This window comes from Psammomys obesus, unplaced genomic scaffold, assembly GCF_907164565.1.
Source record: "Psammomys obesus unplaced genomic scaffold, mPsaObe1.curated_primary_1811, whole genome shotgun sequence".
In the NCBI taxonomy this organism is placed as follows: Eukaryota; Metazoa; Chordata; class Mammalia; order Rodentia; family Muridae; genus Psammomys; species Psammomys obesus.
In genome coordinates this window covers 2,878,900-2,899,510 of record NW_026592666.1, presented here as the reverse complement: position 1 = coordinate 2,899,510, position 20,611 = coordinate 2,878,900, and the positions used below count along the sequence as shown (strand labels likewise).

Genomic DNA, 20,611 nt, shown 5'->3' with positions numbered 1-20,611 from the left:
GCAGAAAAAGTGGCAAAAGGAGCAGAAATCTCCATTTATTTACATCTGTGATTGAAGTTTTGGTGATAAAAGAAGATTATTAGGTTGAGGAACAGCTTGTTCTCATTTTGCTATGTGACACAAGAATTTTGTCAGCTTGGAAATAGTCTTTCTTACTTAGGTTATGAGTACAGAGCCAACAAAAAGTCTCAAATTATAGGTATCTCTTTAGTTCACTGCAGATATCCCTGAGGCCTGTGGGGAAGAGGTAGTTTTAGGTATGTATAAACATTCTATATCCCTTTCTTCTTCAAAGGCATTATTTATTTGCTGTGAAGCTTAACTGCTGTGTTTATGTTCTGTTACCAAAGAGAACATAATCTGTCCTACTTAGATTTTATTTGCATCAGCAGGTATAGACACATAACTCACATGTCATCCTAAAACACTGCATTAAGAAGTGGATCAGAATCCTCCAGGGGCATTTGCTGCTAAAGCATAGCTAGGGATCTACCTTTTGAAGCCTTAATATAATTATTTCTTGCCCAAATCTTCCTTCGAAGGCATCCAGAAATTCAATTATTTCAGCTCTCTCAGGAGTGATAAGCTCCAGAAAATTGATTTGCAATAATGAAACTAAGCCTTGTTTACAAATCTGAGTGGCACTTTCTAAGACCAGTGTAGCACAGTGACAGAAAGAGGTCCCCATTTATCTGGAGGCTCCTCCCTTTTAAAAACATTGTTTTTGTGAAAACACCACTGAGAAAGGATATGTCTGGGTAATTCTTGAAAGAGCTTGACGAGTCATGATAGCCTGCTCCCCTTTTAACTCAGTTAGCTGCTGTGTTGCACATCCCTCCTAGGTGTGTTGCTGGTACAGTGATGGATGCAAGTTTTCCTCCCTTGTGTTTTCAGGGAGCCCTGAAAGCTGGCAGTAGTGTTCTGATGCCCAGTTAAACACTGTGCCATTTTCAAGTGCTGTGGCCTCATTTCCTCATAGCTGATTTTTGTTTAGTGCTGTGACATCTTATTAATATTCTCTTTCTTCTCCTTCTAAGATATTTGAACCAATAAGAAATGGGCCATTGTTCCTTGTATACAATCATGGGATTTGAAAAGTTGGTTGGACACCCAGATTTTAGTGTGTTTCCTAATAGCAATGACCTATATGTAGATGTGTCAAGCCTATGGCTAGAATTGTCAAATGGAAAGTCACCCTTGGAAGAGTAGAGAAGTTTGTTGAATCCTTCTGCATGGGCAGTATACCTTAGCGACAGCAGAAGATGAACACAGAACAAAGGACAGAGCTCTATATAAACAAAACTATGGAAAGATGGGGAAGAAGGTGAGAAGGAAAGAGCTTCAGATAGAAAACGTTCACCATGTGCTGTCTCGATTGGGGGAAGCCGGTTGAGAATACTGACGATAAGGAGGGGAGTGGTGTGGGTCAGGGAACCTGGAGCTGAGATCAAAGCATTCGTTGTTGACCTTGAAAGAACAGTTGTTGATTTCAGCTTGCTAGGCCAGGAGGAAAGGGTTGAGAAGAGTGAGGCAGGCTCTGGAGAGTGCTGGGCTGGAGCTCTGGCAGAAACTCTCTGTCTAAGTGCCTCTTCCTGTCTTGATTATAGCCTGCCTCACACAGGGGTTTCTGAATATGGCATACAGAAGGGCATGCTGGGTATTTCTACTTCCCAGTGTGATTTAAGGTTTTGCTGATAACTGGTGGTTGTCTCTCTTCGCTGTATCTCAGCCTGGTTGGCATTTTGTAAGTAATTGTTTTTTCTTTCTTTCTTTTTTTTTTTTCTAAATCACCACATATAACTCTAATTAATTACACCTTTTTAAAAAAAAATATGTGGTTGGAATTTTTTAATGAGGCAGAAAAAAAAGGAAAGTGTTGGGAGAAAGCAGCCAGTGAAGATATTTGTGTTTTCAAGAAACAACATAATTTAGGAGGGTGTCCCTGCAGTGTGGGCTTTTAAGCTCTTAGGAAACAAGACTGAAGTTAGCCAGAGGAGGATGAGGCCTGGAGGACACCGTGCTTCAGTTTCCACATGTGTATTAGTCACCTATCCATATATATAAAGTGTAACAGCAGAACTATAGAAAGTGTGATGGGGAAGCAGGGCAGTTTAGGGCGGCTAACAAATCAGGTCCTGGAGGCATACCTCTCAGTATCTAAAGCAGAGTATGCTCGCATGGTGAATAAAACTGTGCGGTATCAGTACCCAGTTTTATTCAGATTCTGTCTCCTGCGCTTTGCACTTTTCCCCATAAGCCCTACCCGTCTGCACTGAACTCATTGGTCCTCAAAAGGAACTCCTGATCTTTCAAATCTGATGCAAGGTCTGTTGTGCTCTGTTGGCCACCAGCCACACATGGCTGTACAGCACTGAAACATACCTAGTCCAGACAGCTTTGAAAGTACGAAGGCACACCTTGTGTAGAAGAGTAGAGCCATGGGGGAAAAATGCAGCATGTTTTAATAACTATTTTTTGTAATGATTTTACATTGAAAAGACAAAATATAGGATAATGTATATTAACGTTAATTTAATATATACCAGATATAGAAAACATACATGGCTGAAACCACATATGTGACCTACTTTATATTCCTGCTGGAGCAGGCCGCTCTTGGTGAGGCACTGCATGTGTATGCCTCATTTTTGTATCCTCTATAGACACAGCTCCGGGTGGGGCACGTCGGCATTTACTGGTACTCAGTGATACTGAGTATTTACTTAAAATTATGCTAGGTTTCAATTTTTATTTGCATTCCTCTGGCCAGTAAGCATTTTTAATAGTGTCACCCCTATTACACAGTGAGCATTCTTACTGTAAAATCTGAGATCCACAAAGCTTCGTAATTGGAAACTGTTAAAATGTCACCATCCTGCCATGAATGAAAAAAGATCCCATACTGTGAAAAATTGTTTCGTACACAAAATCATGAAAGGTATTTTAGTGAAGGGTCAGCATGGTCTCTCTGGTAAGCCCCAGCACTCTGGAAGTTGAAACAGAAAGGCTGAGTGTTCAAGACACTGAAAAAACAAAAATGTATAAAATTACTGGTAGGTCATATGTATAGGTCACACTTATATATATATGAAATATAAGTGTGTTTTATATTTGAGTCTCATCCACAAGATAATCTTTGGCATATGCAATTTCCAAAACCCTAAATTGAAGCAAAGCAGCATTATGGTTAAGAAAAATAGAGTTCTTATATGGAAATCATTAGATCCCTCTTATTGTATTGGCTACAAATCTAGAAGCTTTTTAAAAATGATTAATTTTTAAGTGTGTGTGTGTGAGTGTGTGAGTGTGTGAGTGAGGTGTCCATGGAGTTCAAAAGAGGGCATCAGATGCCCTAGTTGTGATCCAGTCAACCTGGGTACTGGGAACCAGATGTGGTCCTCTGTAAAAACACTGTTCTTCTAGCCACTGAGTTGCATCTCCAGCCTCTCGGACTTTGTGTAACTGGAAATTTTAGAATGTGGTGCTGGCAAGATGGCTCGGTAGGTAAAAACCGTTGCTGTGCCTGGCAGCCTGGGTTCGGTCTCCAGAGCCTTGGGTGGAGGAGGACAACAATGCCTCAGAGTCGTCCTTTGACCTCATACATGCACTGCACACAAGGACTTGGCATAACAGAAGTGTAGCATACACAGAAGCTGAACTCATTACACATAACAGAAGACTTGTGATTGGCATAACCAAGAACGTAACTAACAGTTAATGAAATGTAGTCAAAAAGAGGCAGCAGAAACAGCTTGTGTCAGGGGCTTAACTCCAGGAAGGAAACCACTGTAGAATCCATGAAGTAATGCTGTACTGAAAAGTAAACTTTTGGCTGATAGTTAGGGTCCATCACTGAGCCTCTTCTGACATGGGGCTCCTCATTTGTGAAGGGGAACTGGATTCTACAATTAGTTTTGCTTCCTAAGAAAAAGTTAAATTTGCACGGGAGAATTTTTTTGTTGTTGTTGTTCACAATTATGTGATTAAAAAAAATTCTTGGGATCTTAGAATTTAAATGGTATATGCTACACACACACATACACACACATTATTTTGCTAAAAAAAAAATAGCCAAGTACTGCAAATCAGATGTAAATTGCAACCATTCTAATACCAATTCTTGTCAGCCTTAGTAATTTCATATATGCTTTTTGAAGAATGCAGTATTGATGAGGTGGCAAATAAGTGTATGATTACTTTGTAAAAATGTATGCATGGTTAGGCAGTAGTGACACCTTTAATCTCAGGACTGGGGAGGCAGAGGCAGGCAGATGACTATGAGCTTGAGGCCAGCCTGGTCTACAGAGTGATTTCCACCAGGGCTACACAGAGAAACCCTGTCTCAAAATACCAAAACAAGCAAACAAACAAAAACCCTTTATGCAATGGATTTTTTTTTCTCATATTTTTGTGGCCATTTTAGATTTACCACAAAAACAAACAAACAAACAAAACACCAAAATTGGTGATAGTCTTTAGACATGTCATCTGATTACCCTATGGTAACAGCTCATTTTAATGTAGTCCGTTTGCCCCAATGAGTCAGTTTTGATGTTATTATTAGCTGAGATCCACACTTTGTTTACAGTCGCTTAGCTTTTGTCCAGTATTCTTTTTCTGTTCTAGGATTTCATCCAAGAAACCATTTTGCACTGAAACATAAAATCCCTTAGCATCCCTTTAGCTGCCGGTCTCTAAGTGCCCTTGACAATTTGGCCAAGTATAATTTGGAGGACATCTTTACTATGGAATTTTCTCTTGCTTTGCCTAGAAGGAAGGTCATGGAAATAAAGACTCTCTTCTCCTACGTCATATAAGGATACACATTGCTTCATGGTGCTTCATTTCAGATGTGATACTTAATCACAGGGCTGAGGGGGTTTGTCAGGGTTCACTTAAGGATTTTCCTCTCCCCCTTTGAGGACCACACCCTATGAGACTATAGAAATCGTTGGTTCTAAGAGTTGTACAGAATACAAATAAGATGACCTTACAGCATCTTGTCAGAAACACAAAGTTCTTAAAGTACAGGAGGCAATTCCCAATAGCCAAAGTTGGAATGATTTGAGCACACATACAAAATATATAAAGTGTATGTGAACTATAACAAGCACACACACATTTTATTTTTTTAAAGAAAGTCATTGCATGCAGTCTACAGCTGGAATAGAGAACTATGCCCCACTTTTCCTAGGATAGTATGTTATGTGTAAATTATTTGGAATTCTTTTGCATAGGATGTTGTCTTTTTTCCAGTGTTTCATAACTTAGGCTCATGAGTATTCCTATTATATGTTGACATATAAACCTGTCCTATGGTGTGTGTGTGTGTATTCATTTGATATACCCTCCCTTAAAAACGTCGTGATTCTGACAAGATGCTATAGGGTCATCTTTATTTTATTTTCTTCCCAGTTCTTTGAATCAACCATTTCTCCGTAGTCCTATTTCCTGTTATTGGAGAATAACATATAAGTCCAGTAGCTAGACTTTTTGTGCTCATTGCTACTGAAATGTCTGCTTTCTTGCTTATAGAGCAAAGAAATCCACTTGCTCCTCCTCACTCTTATGTTATGTATTCGTGTAGATACTTCTATAGCTCTCCATATCTCTATCAGCCTCTGTAGGAGTGAACCCTGTTGATCCAAACCTGCTCTATTCCAAGTGGACCATTCTACTTCCTGCTCTTGTCTGTGAACTCACACCCCACTGTGAGGATCTGGCTTCACCTTCCTTTGCCTCCATCATTCATTTCAGAATGCACTGATGATAACATTATCAGAATTATAGCACCTATGTGAAGCTTTCTTAAAATTGTAAAGTTATTAACCATTTTAGTCATTATATTTGGAAAAATATCTTTATTATTCTAAAACCAGTATTATTAATAAAGAAGAACAGTTAGGCTATTAGTGAAACAGTTAGGCTATTAGTGAAATAGGCTATTTCTATTTCATCTCACTGTTATCATTCACGAATTAGTGTCTGTCTGCGTGTGGTCTGTATGTAAGGCTGAACTCAACTCACTTGAATAAGTCTGAAAGATATAAATGAAACTCCTAGCTTTCATTTCTTTTGCTTTTAGCTTGTCTTGAACCATCCACTGAGTTTCTGCCATCTGTCAATGAGTTCTCTCAAGAAACCCATCTGCCAACTATTATTGTAATAGTTACAGGGACGTGCTGGGTGACAGCGTAGTCACTTTACAGACCTGTGTAAACGCTTTACTCACGTGTTCTTCCTGAGAACCCAGAAGTGACCCACACTATGAAGCTAAACTCCTCACATGCTGAGTGGGTAAAGAAGCATTTGGCCACTTCTGAGAGTGTTCTCACCATACATGAGCAGGTTCCCTCCCTGTTGTCAGTGCACCTAAGTTGTAGTCTGTCAGTGCATCTAAAGTGGTAAAACAAAAAAAGTTTTCCAAGTAAATATGAGTAAACATTTCTTAGGGCTGTAGTTATCATTCTGATATGTACATGTGTAGTAGTGTAAAGAGCACATGAATCTGGCATGGCTATTTGCTTTTTTATACATTTAGCAGGACAATGAGAAACAGCTGGTGCTGCTCATCTTCAGTGGGAAGGGTCTTCTAGTTGGCCTAGGAACGAGTAGGTGTTGTTTCTTCTCTACGGGATCCTTCAGATTTGACCTTCAGTCTGTGGTTGTCATCCTGGTCTGAGACTCTGTTACTTCTCATGCGGATAGTTGCAACAACCCCAACTTCATCCACCTCTTTCCAACCCTGTCTCCTATGATGCTAATAACTGTGAAAACCTCCGCCCTTCCTGTGTTTCTCAAGAATGCTATTCAGTTTTGTAGTTGAAAGCCGTGTAGTCTGCCCTCACCCACCCATGATCTCTTGCAAATTATTATTCCTTGAGAATTCTCCACCTCTTGTTTCTGTCTGAGCTCATCAGCATGTGTTTGCCAAGGACTTCTGTACCCTTTGCTCTGTGGCTGGAGTGTTTTCCATCTGGACACAGGATGTTTTCTTTTTCTTTTCTCACTTCCTCCAACCTATTCAAATGTCCTATTCATTCTCATCACCCAGTAAAATTCTATATCATGTCCCTAAGATTAGTTCCTGCTCTCTCACTCCTTCACTTTTTCTCCCCAATATTTACCAGCTAACAATTTGTTCTTTATTACTTCCCTCTAGAATGTTAATTTTATTGTGTCTTTTGTCCCTTCCCTATATCCTCAGCCCTAAGGGAAATGTAAATAACCTGCAGTGAACAGTTGAGCCTGGGATCCATTGAAGCTTCTTGGGAGTAGGGAGAGGCATTTGAAGATACCAGGACTTAAGCACTGACCCCTGTGAGAATTGGAGGTCCGTTGCTCTCATCTGGGGATGTCGCCCCACCCTCTTGACTGGTGCTCTTATTTACCATCTTATAAATTTTGTTGGAATGTACAAAAGCAACACCTCACCCGTGAGGCTGCCGCAGAAGAGGGATAATAACTGTGGCCCTGTTGTGTGCAGTTGCCACGTTAGTCGCAGTAAATACTGATGAGTACCTGCTGCTGTCTCTTCTACTGTAGCTATCACTACTAGAAGACAAGGCTGGCAGGTGGTCACTGAGGAAAAGGCACTAGTAATCTGTGGAGCACCTTTGCCATGGACATTGGCTTGAGTGCCTCATAAAAATGAATTCCCTTAATTCTCCCAGCTCTACTGTTTCCTGCATGTGTGACCTGGTTGACTACATGTTTTCTCTTGCCACCCTTTCCTCAGAAAACTAAAAACGTGACTACTGTAGCTGCCTCTTTTACAAGGTTCTGAATCCAATGGATAAAACTGCTATGAATTCCTAAGGGATGCTCCAGGATGGTGCTAAGAGTTACTAACATTCTCATCTCATATTGCTGCTGAGGCAGGCTCCTACACATGAGAGTGAGGCTTAGTGATTTTTCAGTGCTAGACCCCTACCCCCTTTAAAGATCATCTCCATCCAGCCTTTGAGACAAGAATGGAGGCAGAAACCCTTTGAGTTGTTCATCCCTATCCTTCAGGCCACTTATTCTACCCTTGAGAATTTATAGAAGTATGCATACATGTGTGTGTGTGTGTGTGTGTGTGTGTGTGTGTCTGTGTCTGTCTCTGTGTGTATATGTCTGTGTCTACCTGTGTGTGTGTGTGTGTGTGTGTGTGTGTGTGTCTGGAAATCCATGCAGATGCACATATGTAGAGGTCAGAGACAACATGGCTGACATTTCTCAGATACTCCCCACCTTGTTGTCTGAAATAGGGTTTTTCGTGGTTGGAGATCTCCAAGGTTGCAGGCTGGCCAGAAAGCCCAGGAATCTCTACCTCCCCAGCACTGGGATTATAAGTAATGCTTTTCATGCTTTTTTCTAAGTGGGTTCTGGGGATCAAACTCACACGTCCATGCTTGCAAGCCAAGTGCTGTATTGGCTGAGGTTTCACTCCAGCTGGAAATATATATGTTTCACTCTGAGATCTTTTTGCCTCAGGGAATGAATGTATGGCAGCTTTAGCTTTGAAATCAGTTTCTTCAAAAACCATTATGACTCTCAAAAACATTCTCAGTTCTGACAAATTTTACTCAATTGGCTCACACTGGTTCCCTCTTATGTTTCCCTGTGGGGTAGACTGGTGGGATCTCCTCATGTTTCTGGTAGTGGGTGTTTATACTCCTACCTCTCCTGGAATAATTTTTTTATAAAGGCATAATATAAAAATTGGAAATGCATTCTTGCTTCTGAATGCATTTTCACCCATTTAAAATCCATTCCTGTGTTTTCCTTTCTCGAAGAATTCTAAGTTCTCTTGTGTAACGGTACTGATGTGCTCAGTTAGTAATGCTTTTAGGCTCCCTTGCAGCTCAATTTGTGCAGCTAACAGAAAAACTAAAACAGAAAAAAGAAAGTGCACTCTGTTGGGGGGAGGGGTCTCTGGAAGGAGGGTCTCCCTCCCTACCAACACTGGAAAGCCTCATAACAGAAAACTTCCAATCCTTGGCCCATTCTGCCTGGGGCACGGACATGAAGTATAAGTTTCCATGGATCTATCTTGTGACTACAGGATATGAGAAAAGTTGTTTTAAAATGACGGTACAGAAAGGTCTCATTGGTGTCACACAATTCCACTGCGTTTGATCCACTGTCCAATGTGTTCTAAATGATGCAGCAGAACGGATTCCTAGCCAGTTTATGTGACTTACTGGATAATTTTAGTCTAGTTTTATTTTTAATTACCAGATTGACCACATTGTAGATCATAACATTACAGTGTTTCACAGGCTTAGAATAAATCATTTTTAAAAATAAAAGCCAATGGAAATTGGTCAGATAAACCATTGTGACCAGAGTTTAAGTGAATCAAGATTTGGAGGGTCCTGAGCATAGACACCTGGGATTTCAGCTCAGTTCTGCTGCCTGTTGGCTCTACAAGCAAGCCACTTGTCCTGGACTTCTTCCTGCCTATCTACAAAATGAGGCAATTTAGGCTAGACAGTTGTTCTCACAGACCACCAAAGAGCCAGCGGGTGGAAGCCTGCAGGGTCCCTATTGAATTCGGCATCTTTGCATACTTGCCAAGACTTCAGCCAAGCAGCAGCCAAGTCTACATTTTATTTACTTTAAAAACCCTCTCTCCACTGAAATTTGCATTTGTGCTTTAAATATGAAATTTTTAGTTTTTTGTATAAAAACAGTTTGTGTGGCTACCAATAAACAAGCCTAGTGTATGTTGGGGAATTTTCCATTTAGAGTAAATGGGGCCTAATTTCCTAGACAATATGTAGACATGAGCATAACTTCTCATTATGATTCTTTCTTTATTTTGAGCATTTGCTTCCTTCATCTGAATTCTGTTAAGAAATCTTTGTACTTCAAACATGAATCCACAAAAGCAACTTTATTTTAAAACCTAAAGCACCCATGACTGTGTGTGAAAACCTTAGGTAATGCCTATCATAGATTTAAAAAAAAACAAAACAATAAATTAATAAATTTTAGTTTTCATGTTCCTGTTAAGTTTACATCAAAACATAGATTTCCCATAAAACTGAACTCTGTCCTAGCATAGTTTAAAAAAAAAAAAATTCTAACAAAGTTGTGAAAAGGCTTCAATCCTCTCAATTCTTAAAGAATTTTTAATTATTTATTTTCATCTTTAATGACGTGTATGTGGCTATGTGTCAGTGTGGCAACCTGTGCATGAATGCAGATACTCACAGAGGTCAGTGAGTATCTGACCTGTATCTGTCTCACTATCTGGCTCACACTGCAGCTGGAGCTAAAACGTGGGTTCTAGGAACTGAACTCAGCAGCACTGTGCCTACTCTTATCTACAGAGCCATCTCTGCAGCCTCTCTCTCTCTTAAACCCTGGGAGAGATTTTTATAATTGAACCTCTCCACCTTCCTGATGAGTAGCATTCTAATATGCTTTCCCAACCCCCAGGGGAAGATAAGTGCTGCCCATTGCTAAATTTCATTTTAATGTAGGGGCACAACGAGCTTTCCCTTTAGACCTTTGTCCCGAGGGCTTATTTTAAGTAACTAGTATTAAAGCAATTTTCTTTAGCTAGGGGCAATATCAGCAGCTTACAGTCATCTTTGCAATATGAGGCAAAATATTTGCAAATTAAAATTTCCAATATCCTTTTAAACTAGAATGAACAGTTGTTAGGATGTAATTAATGCAGTGGCTGCCCTGTGGAACGGGCATTGTGTTTTCCTGAAGTATCCTTCTGAGACTGGTTCAGTATTGTAATCTAGCCCTGGAAAGATCGAAACTGATGAATTTGATTGTGTTGCTTGGTACCAGTTTTTCCGCTTGTACCCCAAGAATTCATTCAGACCATGATCGAGAATGTCCTATATTTACTTTTTATTATCTCACAAACGGATTCAATCTTACTAGTCTTAGGCCAGGCATTTAATCTTTTCAATAATTACTTATGAAACAGAAAAACGTCACTTAGTATTTTGGACAGTTGCAAATATGGCTGACTGTGCTAACTAAGGTGGCTGTGTTAAGGCCTGTGGTTACTGCTGGCCTTCTATAGCCTTGTCCTGAAATACCTCTGTCATTAGGTATTCTTCTGGAAGCCAGGATTGGCTGGCTGACCTCAGATACCCTGAGTGGTTCACCTGGGAAAGGTGTGTTTGCTTAGGAAAAGACTGCCTTTTTTGAACTCTGACTTTTCTGAGTTGGTTTATTGTTGTCATTTAGTTTGTTTTATTTTATATCACTCTACATAAAAGAAAGCTGTGACATCATTTGCATTGCTATTTCTTTCCTTATACTTCGTATCTGTTTAGCTCTGGAACTAGGTTACAACCTCCTGAGGGGCATGTTGCCGTAGGCAGGTTTCTTGACAGAGGGTTTCTCACTTGGGAAATGGATTTGTAGGAGATGACATCATGGCTGTGTGCAGTGACAAGCATGATGCAGTTGCTTTATTTTTTTTGTCCAGGTGAGAAGTTTTCGAAGTGCCCTTTGCCCTCCCTCCCTTTCTTTCTCTCCCTACAGGATAAGCATGTTTGGCAGAACTGCCTCAGAGATAGGGATGTAATAGTGAGCTGGTAAGAGCTAATCGTCAGATGGATAGAGTCTAGAATCACATGGGATACTGGCCTCTGAGCATGCCTGCGGCTGATTATCTTATTACGTGTGCCAGCGTGGAAAACTTTAGCCAGTGTGGGTGGCCAGGATCCTGGACTGCTTAAATGAAAAGGGGGAGCTCAGTAGCAGGCTGCATTCATCATTCTCTACTTCCTGACTGTGGATGGGATGGAACAGCTGTTTCAGGCTCCTACTGTCTTTATTTCCTCACCATGATGGACTGTATCCTTGCGCCCCGAGTCAGAATATGCTTTCTCTCTTGTGTTCGTTGGAGAATTTTACTTTCACAGCAGAGAAATTGAGATGATAAATGAGATACTTTCCATATACTGTGAAACTTTTCTTGTGGCATACTCCTCTTGTCTGTTTAGATTAATCTTCATAGTTATTTCTACCTGAAGACCCCACCTAGTGCACCCAGTCAGATTTGTTCAACCTGATGGCCCCGTACTTGCTTCATTCTAGTGCAGAATTTAACGTCTTCATTCTTTAACAGATATTCATTAGCTATTATGTGCAGATTTTGTGCTGAAGCATAGGGCTACCACAGTGAATAAAACCACGAGAAATTAATTTCTCAGCTTATGAGTTATTTTCCACAGTTAATCTGTCACTCTTATGAGTATGTGAGTATTTGAAGGGCATTATGTAATATTCCTAGATCTTCAGTGCCTAGGAACATTTCACATGAAGTGTAGAGTTCAAATAAAACAGATTCCATAATTTATTGGAATGTAAGTGATCTCTCCCATTTTATATATATATATATATATATATATATATATATATATATATATATGTTTTACACATTGTGTATGTATAGACTGCTTGGGGCTTAACATTTAACAGCTCTATAGTCTTTAATAGTTTGCAAGCAGTTTAAAAATACCGAAATACAGAAATAGACATACATGTTGATACTGCTCAAATTGAAAATGTCTGTTTTTATATGTTACTCCTTGCTGACAGTGAATATCAGTGATTAGTTGTACAACACTTATATGGGGGCAGAAACTGAGATTAGTTAAAGGAGAGGACAGTGGGACTATATAGAGAACTTAAAACCATCAAGTCCACACATGTAGGGAACTTATAGATGGATATAAGGTCACGATGGCGAGGAAGTCAGTTGTTTAAGGTCCTGGGGTCTTGGTGGGGTTTTCAGGCATTGGAAGCTGGGTAAGTTCTCTGACCTCGTTCTAGCCTTTGTGTCTGCACAGTGAGGTCAGCAAGCACACACAGAGTGACACAGAGTGGCTTTGCTCTCTTGCAGTTGGTGAGTTTGTAAGTGATGCTCTTCTCGTTCCCGACAAGTGCAAGTTTCTCCACCAGGAGCGGATGGACGTCTGCGAGACCCACCTTCACTGGCACACTGTTGCCAAAGAGGTACCTGCCTGTGACTCCTTTTTAGCAGAGATCTCCTGGGGGCATACAAAGACATTTTAGAGGGTTGCTGAAAGCAACAAGTTCTTTATGGAAGCTATGTACAAGTAACATAAGTGGCTTAACATTGAGTTTACTTTTTTATGGTAATTTTTTTTTTTTTTTTTTGCAATGCCACTGAACAGAAATTCCAACAAGCTGCTGTGTTCCATGTCTGTGCACGTATTTGTACTTCTCCATCCACAAGCAGCTCTAATAGGCAGAAACAGCACTCATTAGTAACAAATCTGGGCCTCATCTTAAAAGAGAACATAAAACTGTCATCTTTAATAGGTGTAACCTTAAGATGCACATCGTTTTCAGTTTATTTTCAGTGTTGCTTTTGTTTTAGGTGGTTTGCATAATTTAACTAGCAACCAGTGAATGCAGTAGTAGAACAAGGAAGCCACATGCCCCCCACCACCTCTAAGGTCACAGTTTTTAAGTTAAACCCTCCAGGTTATATTCACCAGGCTACCTTGCCACCTTCATTTCCACATGAGCCAGTCTGCAGCGGTATACTCAGCCCTTTGCTAGCCACTGCTTTGGGGTAAATCAGTGGAATGTTAAAGAATGCACTGTCTACTTTGTAAATTATCACCCTCAAAACTGCACTGTCCCTCCGACGTAATTATACCGTTTTTCTCCTAAGTGGGTGTGTCAAGATGGTAGCACCAGTGTTCTAGAATTAGGATCTTTTATCCAGCTCACGGGTTCACCACGAGGGTCACTTTTGCATTCCTGTTGCTTCCTAGGAACGTTTTTGCTTGTCCTAGCTGTAGGGGCCACCACAGAGACGAGCAGTCTGCTGAAAACCCTGCAGTGAACAGGGCAAATACCTCCCTGAAATAGTTCTTTATCTTGCTACCAGGGATTGAATCCAGCACCTCCTGTGTGCCAATTTATACTCCCTCTCTGACCTGTATCCCTGCTATATTTCTCATTTGTGTTTTGAGATATGAAGTAGAGTTTTGCTGAATGGCTCAGTTTGCCCTTGAACTCACTCTATAGTTCAGTCAGGCCTTGAACTCACCATAGCCTTCTAGGTAGCCAGAACTACAGGTCTGTACCACCAGGTCTGGCTCCTTGGCAAATGATTTGGTCCAAAATGTCAAACCTGTTGAGATTCAAGAATGAAAGGGAAAAAAAATTAACTTTATTTATACCTTTCATAAAATATTATATTCTGACTCACAGTAAAACAGAACGTTCTTTACATAAAAATGATTTTATGGAAGTTGAGGACCAGCCTGAGGTTAAAGCCAACCACATAATTTAAGCCCAGCTTCCCAACTGATAACATCATTTTGCATTTCTTCTGAGTGTTCAGAGGAAAATTACTTTTCTACTAAGAAACAAGCTGTTGATTCTTGTGAGGTTAAAATACACCTGTAATATCTTTACTGTTTTCCAAGGCATGTTGAATTATTAATCTTTTCTCTGTCATCGGGAGATAGTTTCTCAGCTCTCTCTTAGCACCGATAACTTAGCACCGATAACTGAAAAAGAAATCTCACTGTTGTGAACTCTGATTCTTTGTTGCTATGGAGGACAGTCTCTTCCTTTCTGGGACTGTGACTCTGGGAAATGAGCCAAGAGACAGAATTTCCAGAATAAGGTGAAACTGAGTGTAAAAAACCTGTATCTGGGGTGGAGGTCGGAGTTGGTAGGGCATGTGGAAGGAGGTTTCCACTCCTGATAAGCCATCACAGCCAAAATCATAAATTTTTTCCTGCTGTTTGTTCCCGTGGTTAGCCTTCTTGAACCAGTTTTCTTTTAACCTTTACTTTGTAAGCGTCATAACACATTTTTTAAAGATTTCTAATATACACACACATACGTATGTTTGTGCAGCAGGTGTATGGCTGGTGCCCACAGAGACCACAGAGTTAGAGGAGGGCATTGGATTCCATAAGCCTGGAGGTAGGGAAGGCTAAGAACCACCCCGTAGGTTCTGGGAATGAGTCAGGGGTCCACCGCAAGAACAAGTGCTTTAACCACTGGCCCATCTCTCTGGCCCACATATCAAGAGAACAAGACAAAGCAGAACACCACGGAGCCCAGGCTGAAGCACAGGTTATAGAAATGCATTGAGGCAGCAAAGCGTCCTTGCCGTCTGAACTCGGTTACCTGTGTGTCTGTCCACGCTGCCTGTCCCGGCTGGGTTGCGGTTTGCGCACCTTTGTGCCCTCACCGTCTCTTCCTTCCTTTTGTAGACATGCAGTGAGAAGGGCACTAACTTGCACGACTATGGCATGCTGCTGCCCTGTGGCATCGACAAGTTCCGCGGGGTGGAGTTTGTATGCTGCCCGTTGGCCGAGGAAAGCGACAACGTGGACTCTGCGGACGCAGAGGAGGATGACTCTGATGTCTGGTGGGGTGGAGCAGACACCGACTATGCTGACGGCGGGTAAGGCAGCTTTTGCATTGCATCTGGATTGTCTGTAAATGTGTGTTTAGGTCTCACACTGAAAAGGTCCCTCTCACTCCTGTTACATGGGCTGACAGCAGAAACATCTAACCCCTAAGTGCTGCTGTGACTATTGTGTGCTACTTAATGTTAGTGTTACTGAAGTACCCTCATGAAATAACTTAGCCATATGCGTTACTGTCAAAAATATTGATCAAACCCCACTACCAGCCTCTCCGTGGTAGTTCTCCTGGGAAGGATACAAGGTCACTGCTATGGCATTCCATTTTGGTCTGTCATTTGGAAATACTTTTAGATACTCTTTTCGTGAGCTCCATACAAAATGTTAAGGAAGATTTGGTTTGTGTTTGCATGTTTACTTTTGAGGATTTCTTTTTTTTTGTTTTCTGTTTGTGGTTTGTTTACTTTTGGATGGGGGGGGGGTTGGGCCCCTCCCACCACCCAGCTTTTTCCTTTGTGTAGTTAGGAATGTTCAGAGGTGCTTGCTAAAGTTCTTTAGCTGTCTTTAGTTTCATGATTACTTGTAGACATATTTTTACCTCCTTTTCCTTGGGATCTTAATCCCTTTCATTGCCTGACTCAGAATTTCTGAGTTAGACATATGGCCTGGTTCATTGATGAACTGAGACTATGCCTTCCCCAAAATGAGAGGGTCATGCTTTCCTTCCAGGATCCAAATACAAATCACAAAACTTATAGTTACAATGTAAAGCTGCCTTACTTCCTCCTTGGGTTTTTCTACAAGTGCACGTAATATTTCTAACCATTTTACTAATGTGCAAGAACTTACCGTGGAATCCTGTCTCTCCTATCAATGAGATGAGGCTTCATTTTAGTGCCAGTTGCCTGAGTTTATCAGGACGTTTTTGTGTGTGTTACAGTCTTTTATTTTCCCTTTTTACCATTTGCATCTATCCATCTATGTATTTTGGAGACAGGATAGAGGCTACATAGAGAGCTGTGTAGCCCTGGCTGGCCTGGACTTGGCATGTATAATAGGCCAGCCTAGAATTCACCAGGATCTATCTGCCTCTGCCTCCTGAGTATTGGAAATAAAAGCTTGTGCTACTTACTACACCCAGATAATTGTTTTGCTCCCCCCACCTCCAAATTATATTTGATCTATCTTAACACAGAGCCAAGGAAACTGAAAATAGATTTTCAGATACTTCTCAGTAATAATCAGGGCTCAAAGTCTATATATAATTCTTCTGTTTTCCAGGCAAGAAGTGTCTGGGAGGCAGAATTTGCTTCTCAGATTTCTGTCATCAAATGAATTGGGGGTTCTCCATGATGGCTGGACCCCTACCTTTGTTCTATTTGCCACATGTGAGACAGGCATTATCTCTTTGTTTCTAGAAATGAGGAGCCCTGGTTCTCACTTATTAGCCCATTCCTATATTCCTCAGCCATGTCTAGATTTGAAAGTTTCAGAGGCTTCTGAAACAATTCCTGTCCCTAGATCTCTGACCACAGAACCAATACAATCAGCATTCCCAAAGGAAATTCAGGTTATGCAGCCACTGTCTTTTTTTCTGAGGCTGTTGGATACTTGACTTGCTAATTCCCAATTACTGACCTGACGGTGGACTGAGAAGACATGTGGCATGGAAACTTCCATGGCTGGTGTTAAAACTCTAAGACACTAGATATGTATTCATAACCATAGTGGTGATCTGGTACTGATGTCACAAGGGAGTGTGTGTGTGTGTGTGTGTGTGTGTAAGTGGAGGCCAGAGGTCAACATTGGGTGTCTTTCTCAATTATCCTTCATATTATTATTATTATTATTTTATTATTATTTAATACATAGATACTGGAAAATCAAGCCTAGGCCCTCAAGAGTGTGTGGCAAGCATTTTGCCAAACCCATATCTCCTAGCCCCACTGTGGACTTTTAAGTTTTAAAATGATTATTTTTATTTTCTCAAGAGCTACCAGCCTTTGCCAAGCTGCTTCTCCATGAATGCCATTTTATGTGTTTTGTAAAACCTCATTTTATTGGGTTTAGTTTTCCACAGGCTTGATGTTTTCATCTTGCACTTTTTCTGACTTACTGACACCACTGCAACCATCACCGACAATATCGTAGGAAACCATTGAATGAGCAGCCCTTTCTCTCCATGCTGGAAATTGATCCAGACAGATGGCATTTCATTCTGACCCAAGTCTCTTGTTAATTCATTAGGATCACTGAGTAACTGTACCTTCCTGATACCCATCTCTGATTCTGTGACTCCTTTCTGTTCTCACTGTTACAAACACCAAACTCCTTTGAATAACGGACTGTTTGAACGTGGTCTGCTAACTCCTAGAGAAGGCATACAGTATGTTATTCAAACCAGAGAGAACACTCAGACCTCAGTCGTCACCTGAAGGGAACAGGCACGCTGGGTCATGTGGTTACCCTGTCATTATCATCTATTTGAAGTGCTCGCTGGCTCTTCCCTGACTATCTTCATCTGTATTCTGTGTTCCACCTCTCTCATGCCTAAGAGAGAGTGCACCCTTAGCATTTCCAGCTATTACTCTGATTTTACATCTGAAACGCTCACCAAATCTTGCTGCATTTCACAGTCATTGTGCCAAAAGCAACTCACGATCCATTGGCCTTTCCTTTCTTTGCTCCTGATCGCCCAAGTCAGGTCAGACTGAAAACATAACCATTTATACATACCCCAGACATCCTAGATTCACTGATACCCTCACGTTCTCTAAACATAGTGGTCAATTCTCAATACCAGGGAAGACTTAATTTCTTCCTGAAATTCTTCTGTATTTTCTAAGCTATCAAGTTGTATAACTGTACCAGTTAATTCCTTTTCTCATTTATGCTGTAACATCAGCTAAAACCTTAATGTTTCTCAATACTCCTAATTATTACCCCCATTTGAGGACAGATCATCTTCCACATCGCAGTCAATCCAAGCTGATCCCAATCACCTTGGTCCTTCGCGTCAGCTTTCTTCCTTGCAGTATGGATGACTCTTTCAGAGCTAAGCATAGCAAGGTACCTTGTATCTTGTGGACATTTGGTACATGTTAATAAAGCAGATGCTACCTAACTATCTGCTGTACCTTCTTCTAGCCCCTCGTCCCTGTATTTGTCTGTTTTTTTTTTCTTTTTCTTTTTTATGGATTCTACCTGGATTCCTGATTGCCCCACTCCTTCTATTTCCCTTTTAGTCTCAATGGCTCCATTTCCTTTACCTATAAACCTACTATTTTTTGAACCACCATTCTTGGGTTCAGGTCTTCCTTTAAAAATGCAGTATGTTGGAAACACAAGGCGATTCCATATTGTACTGCCTTCTAGGCTAGCCCATCACTTTTCCACTTTTGTGTTACTGGGTTTTTGTTAGCATAATTGGAGAGAACTGCTGAATGATGATGAAGTAGTTCTTGGAATGTCAAAGTAAGAAAATGTAACATAAGAAAACTGGGAATAAGACCTATCATGTGTTTTGGATGTATGATATGTTATGGTATACTTCCGAGATAACTACAAAATAAAATTAGTTTTGCTTGTTTTTTTTCTTCAAGAAAGAGTAAAAGTCAGAAATATTATTTCTTCTTACAATTAGTTAGACTGCTCAAAAATAACCTCAGAAGCAAAATGTAGCCAGTGATGGGATTCCGAGTGGTAACAGCCCGCCCTACTTCCTGAGAGTTTGTATTGATGTCACTTGGCATGTGAAAACACCTAGTATAATTTTGCACACATTAGGTACTAAGCAAATATTTGAGTAGAAACTGAATGCCCTTGACATCAAATATGCAGACTTAGTCATAATAGCCAAAGGTCAGCATACATACTCAAATTAATTGGTATAAAAAAAAGCAAATGAGGAACATCATTTTAGATGGGCAATAAGGACAAGAAATTGCATCAGAACTCTCCAAAGCTAGAAATTGTGTTGAAAAAGTGCTGAGACCAAAAGAAAATTAATGGTTTCTTAATGACTGTTAATGTAGTGTCTGCCACATTATTATCCTATTTAGTTATCACACTATTAGCTTATTTTTTTAAATGTGTTATAGAATTGTAGTTATAAATGAAGAAATGACTATTTTTCTAGGCCCTGGGATGAAAATCAGCTTATGGGGTTTTATTGTTGGTTTGTTTTTTGATTATTTTGTTTTGTATTTTTTTTCCCTCAGTGCCTAAGGCCTTATGCTTGGAGGGGAATGCTTTAAAACTGACATACAGCCTTTGCCCTTTTGTTATTTGTTTTGACTTTCCTTTTGAGACAGAGCCTCCCTCTGTCGTCCAGGTAAACCTTCAGCTTTCTGACTCTTGCATCAGCATCAGATTAGCCAGGATTACAGGGAGGTGCAGCCATACTGGCACTTGAAGTCCATTCTTAGCCTAACATTTTCCGTTGAATCAGTAACTAACATTTTCCGTTGAATCAGTAAGTCCCTTTTTTCTTGTAAAGTTGGACCTCTTAAAAAACAAACAAACAAAAAAAATGAAACAACAACAATAACTGCAGGCAGAAGTCCCAGTAAATACAAGTTATATTCGTGAGGCTACCAGCCGTTGACAAGCATTCTGTGATTTAAGAAGCAAACCCAGTTAAAAGCAGTATTTCCCAGTGGGGAGTGATTTCCATTCAAGAGGTGCAGGCATTTCTAGTTGTCACAGTGTGTGTGAGAGTGAGCTAGAAATGTCACTGTCATCAGGGAGGCTAGAGATGAGGACACTGTGAAACATCCCATCGTGTATAGGACGGCCCTATAATAGCGTGGACGATGCTGGTGTTAGGAAACCCCATTTAGAGGCCGCTGAGATACTCAAAGGCTAAGAGCACTTGTTGCTTTTGTAGAGGACCCAGGTTTGGTTCCTAACACCCATGTGTTGGGCAACAGCCATCTGGAACTCTAGTTTCAGGGAATCTGCCACCCTCTTGTAGCCTCCATGGGCACTGCATACTCACACTGCACAGACATGTATGTAGGCAAAGCACCATACACATAGAAAAAAAATATATAAATTTAAATTTAAAAAGTTTTTTTTTTTTCAGGTGTCAGGGTTCATGCCTGTAATCCCAACATGGGAGGCAACGACAGGAGAGTCTCTGGGAGTTCAAAGTCAGCCGTGTCTGCATAGTTTGTTCCAGATCAACCATGGCTGCATAGTAAGACCCTGTCAAAAAA

At 40.6% G+C, this 20,611-nt stretch overlaps 1 protein-coding gene across 4 annotated transcripts in view; it reads left to right on the top strand.

Moving 5' to 3' along the window:
* App (amyloid beta precursor protein) overlaps nucleotides 1–20,611 on the top strand; it is a 231,916-nt gene that overhangs the window by 89,393 nt on the left and 121,912 nt on the right. For all 4 annotated transcript variants that reach the window (XM_055614811.1, XM_055614809.1, XM_055614808.1 and 1 more), the window contains exons 4-5: nucleotides 12,872–12,984; nucleotides 15,237–15,430. In XM_055614811.1, coding sequence (XP_055470786.1) covers nucleotides 12,872–12,984; nucleotides 15,237–15,430 — 307 coding nt within the window. The remainder of the gene's footprint in view (nucleotides 1–12,871; nucleotides 12,985–15,236; nucleotides 15,431–20,611) is intronic.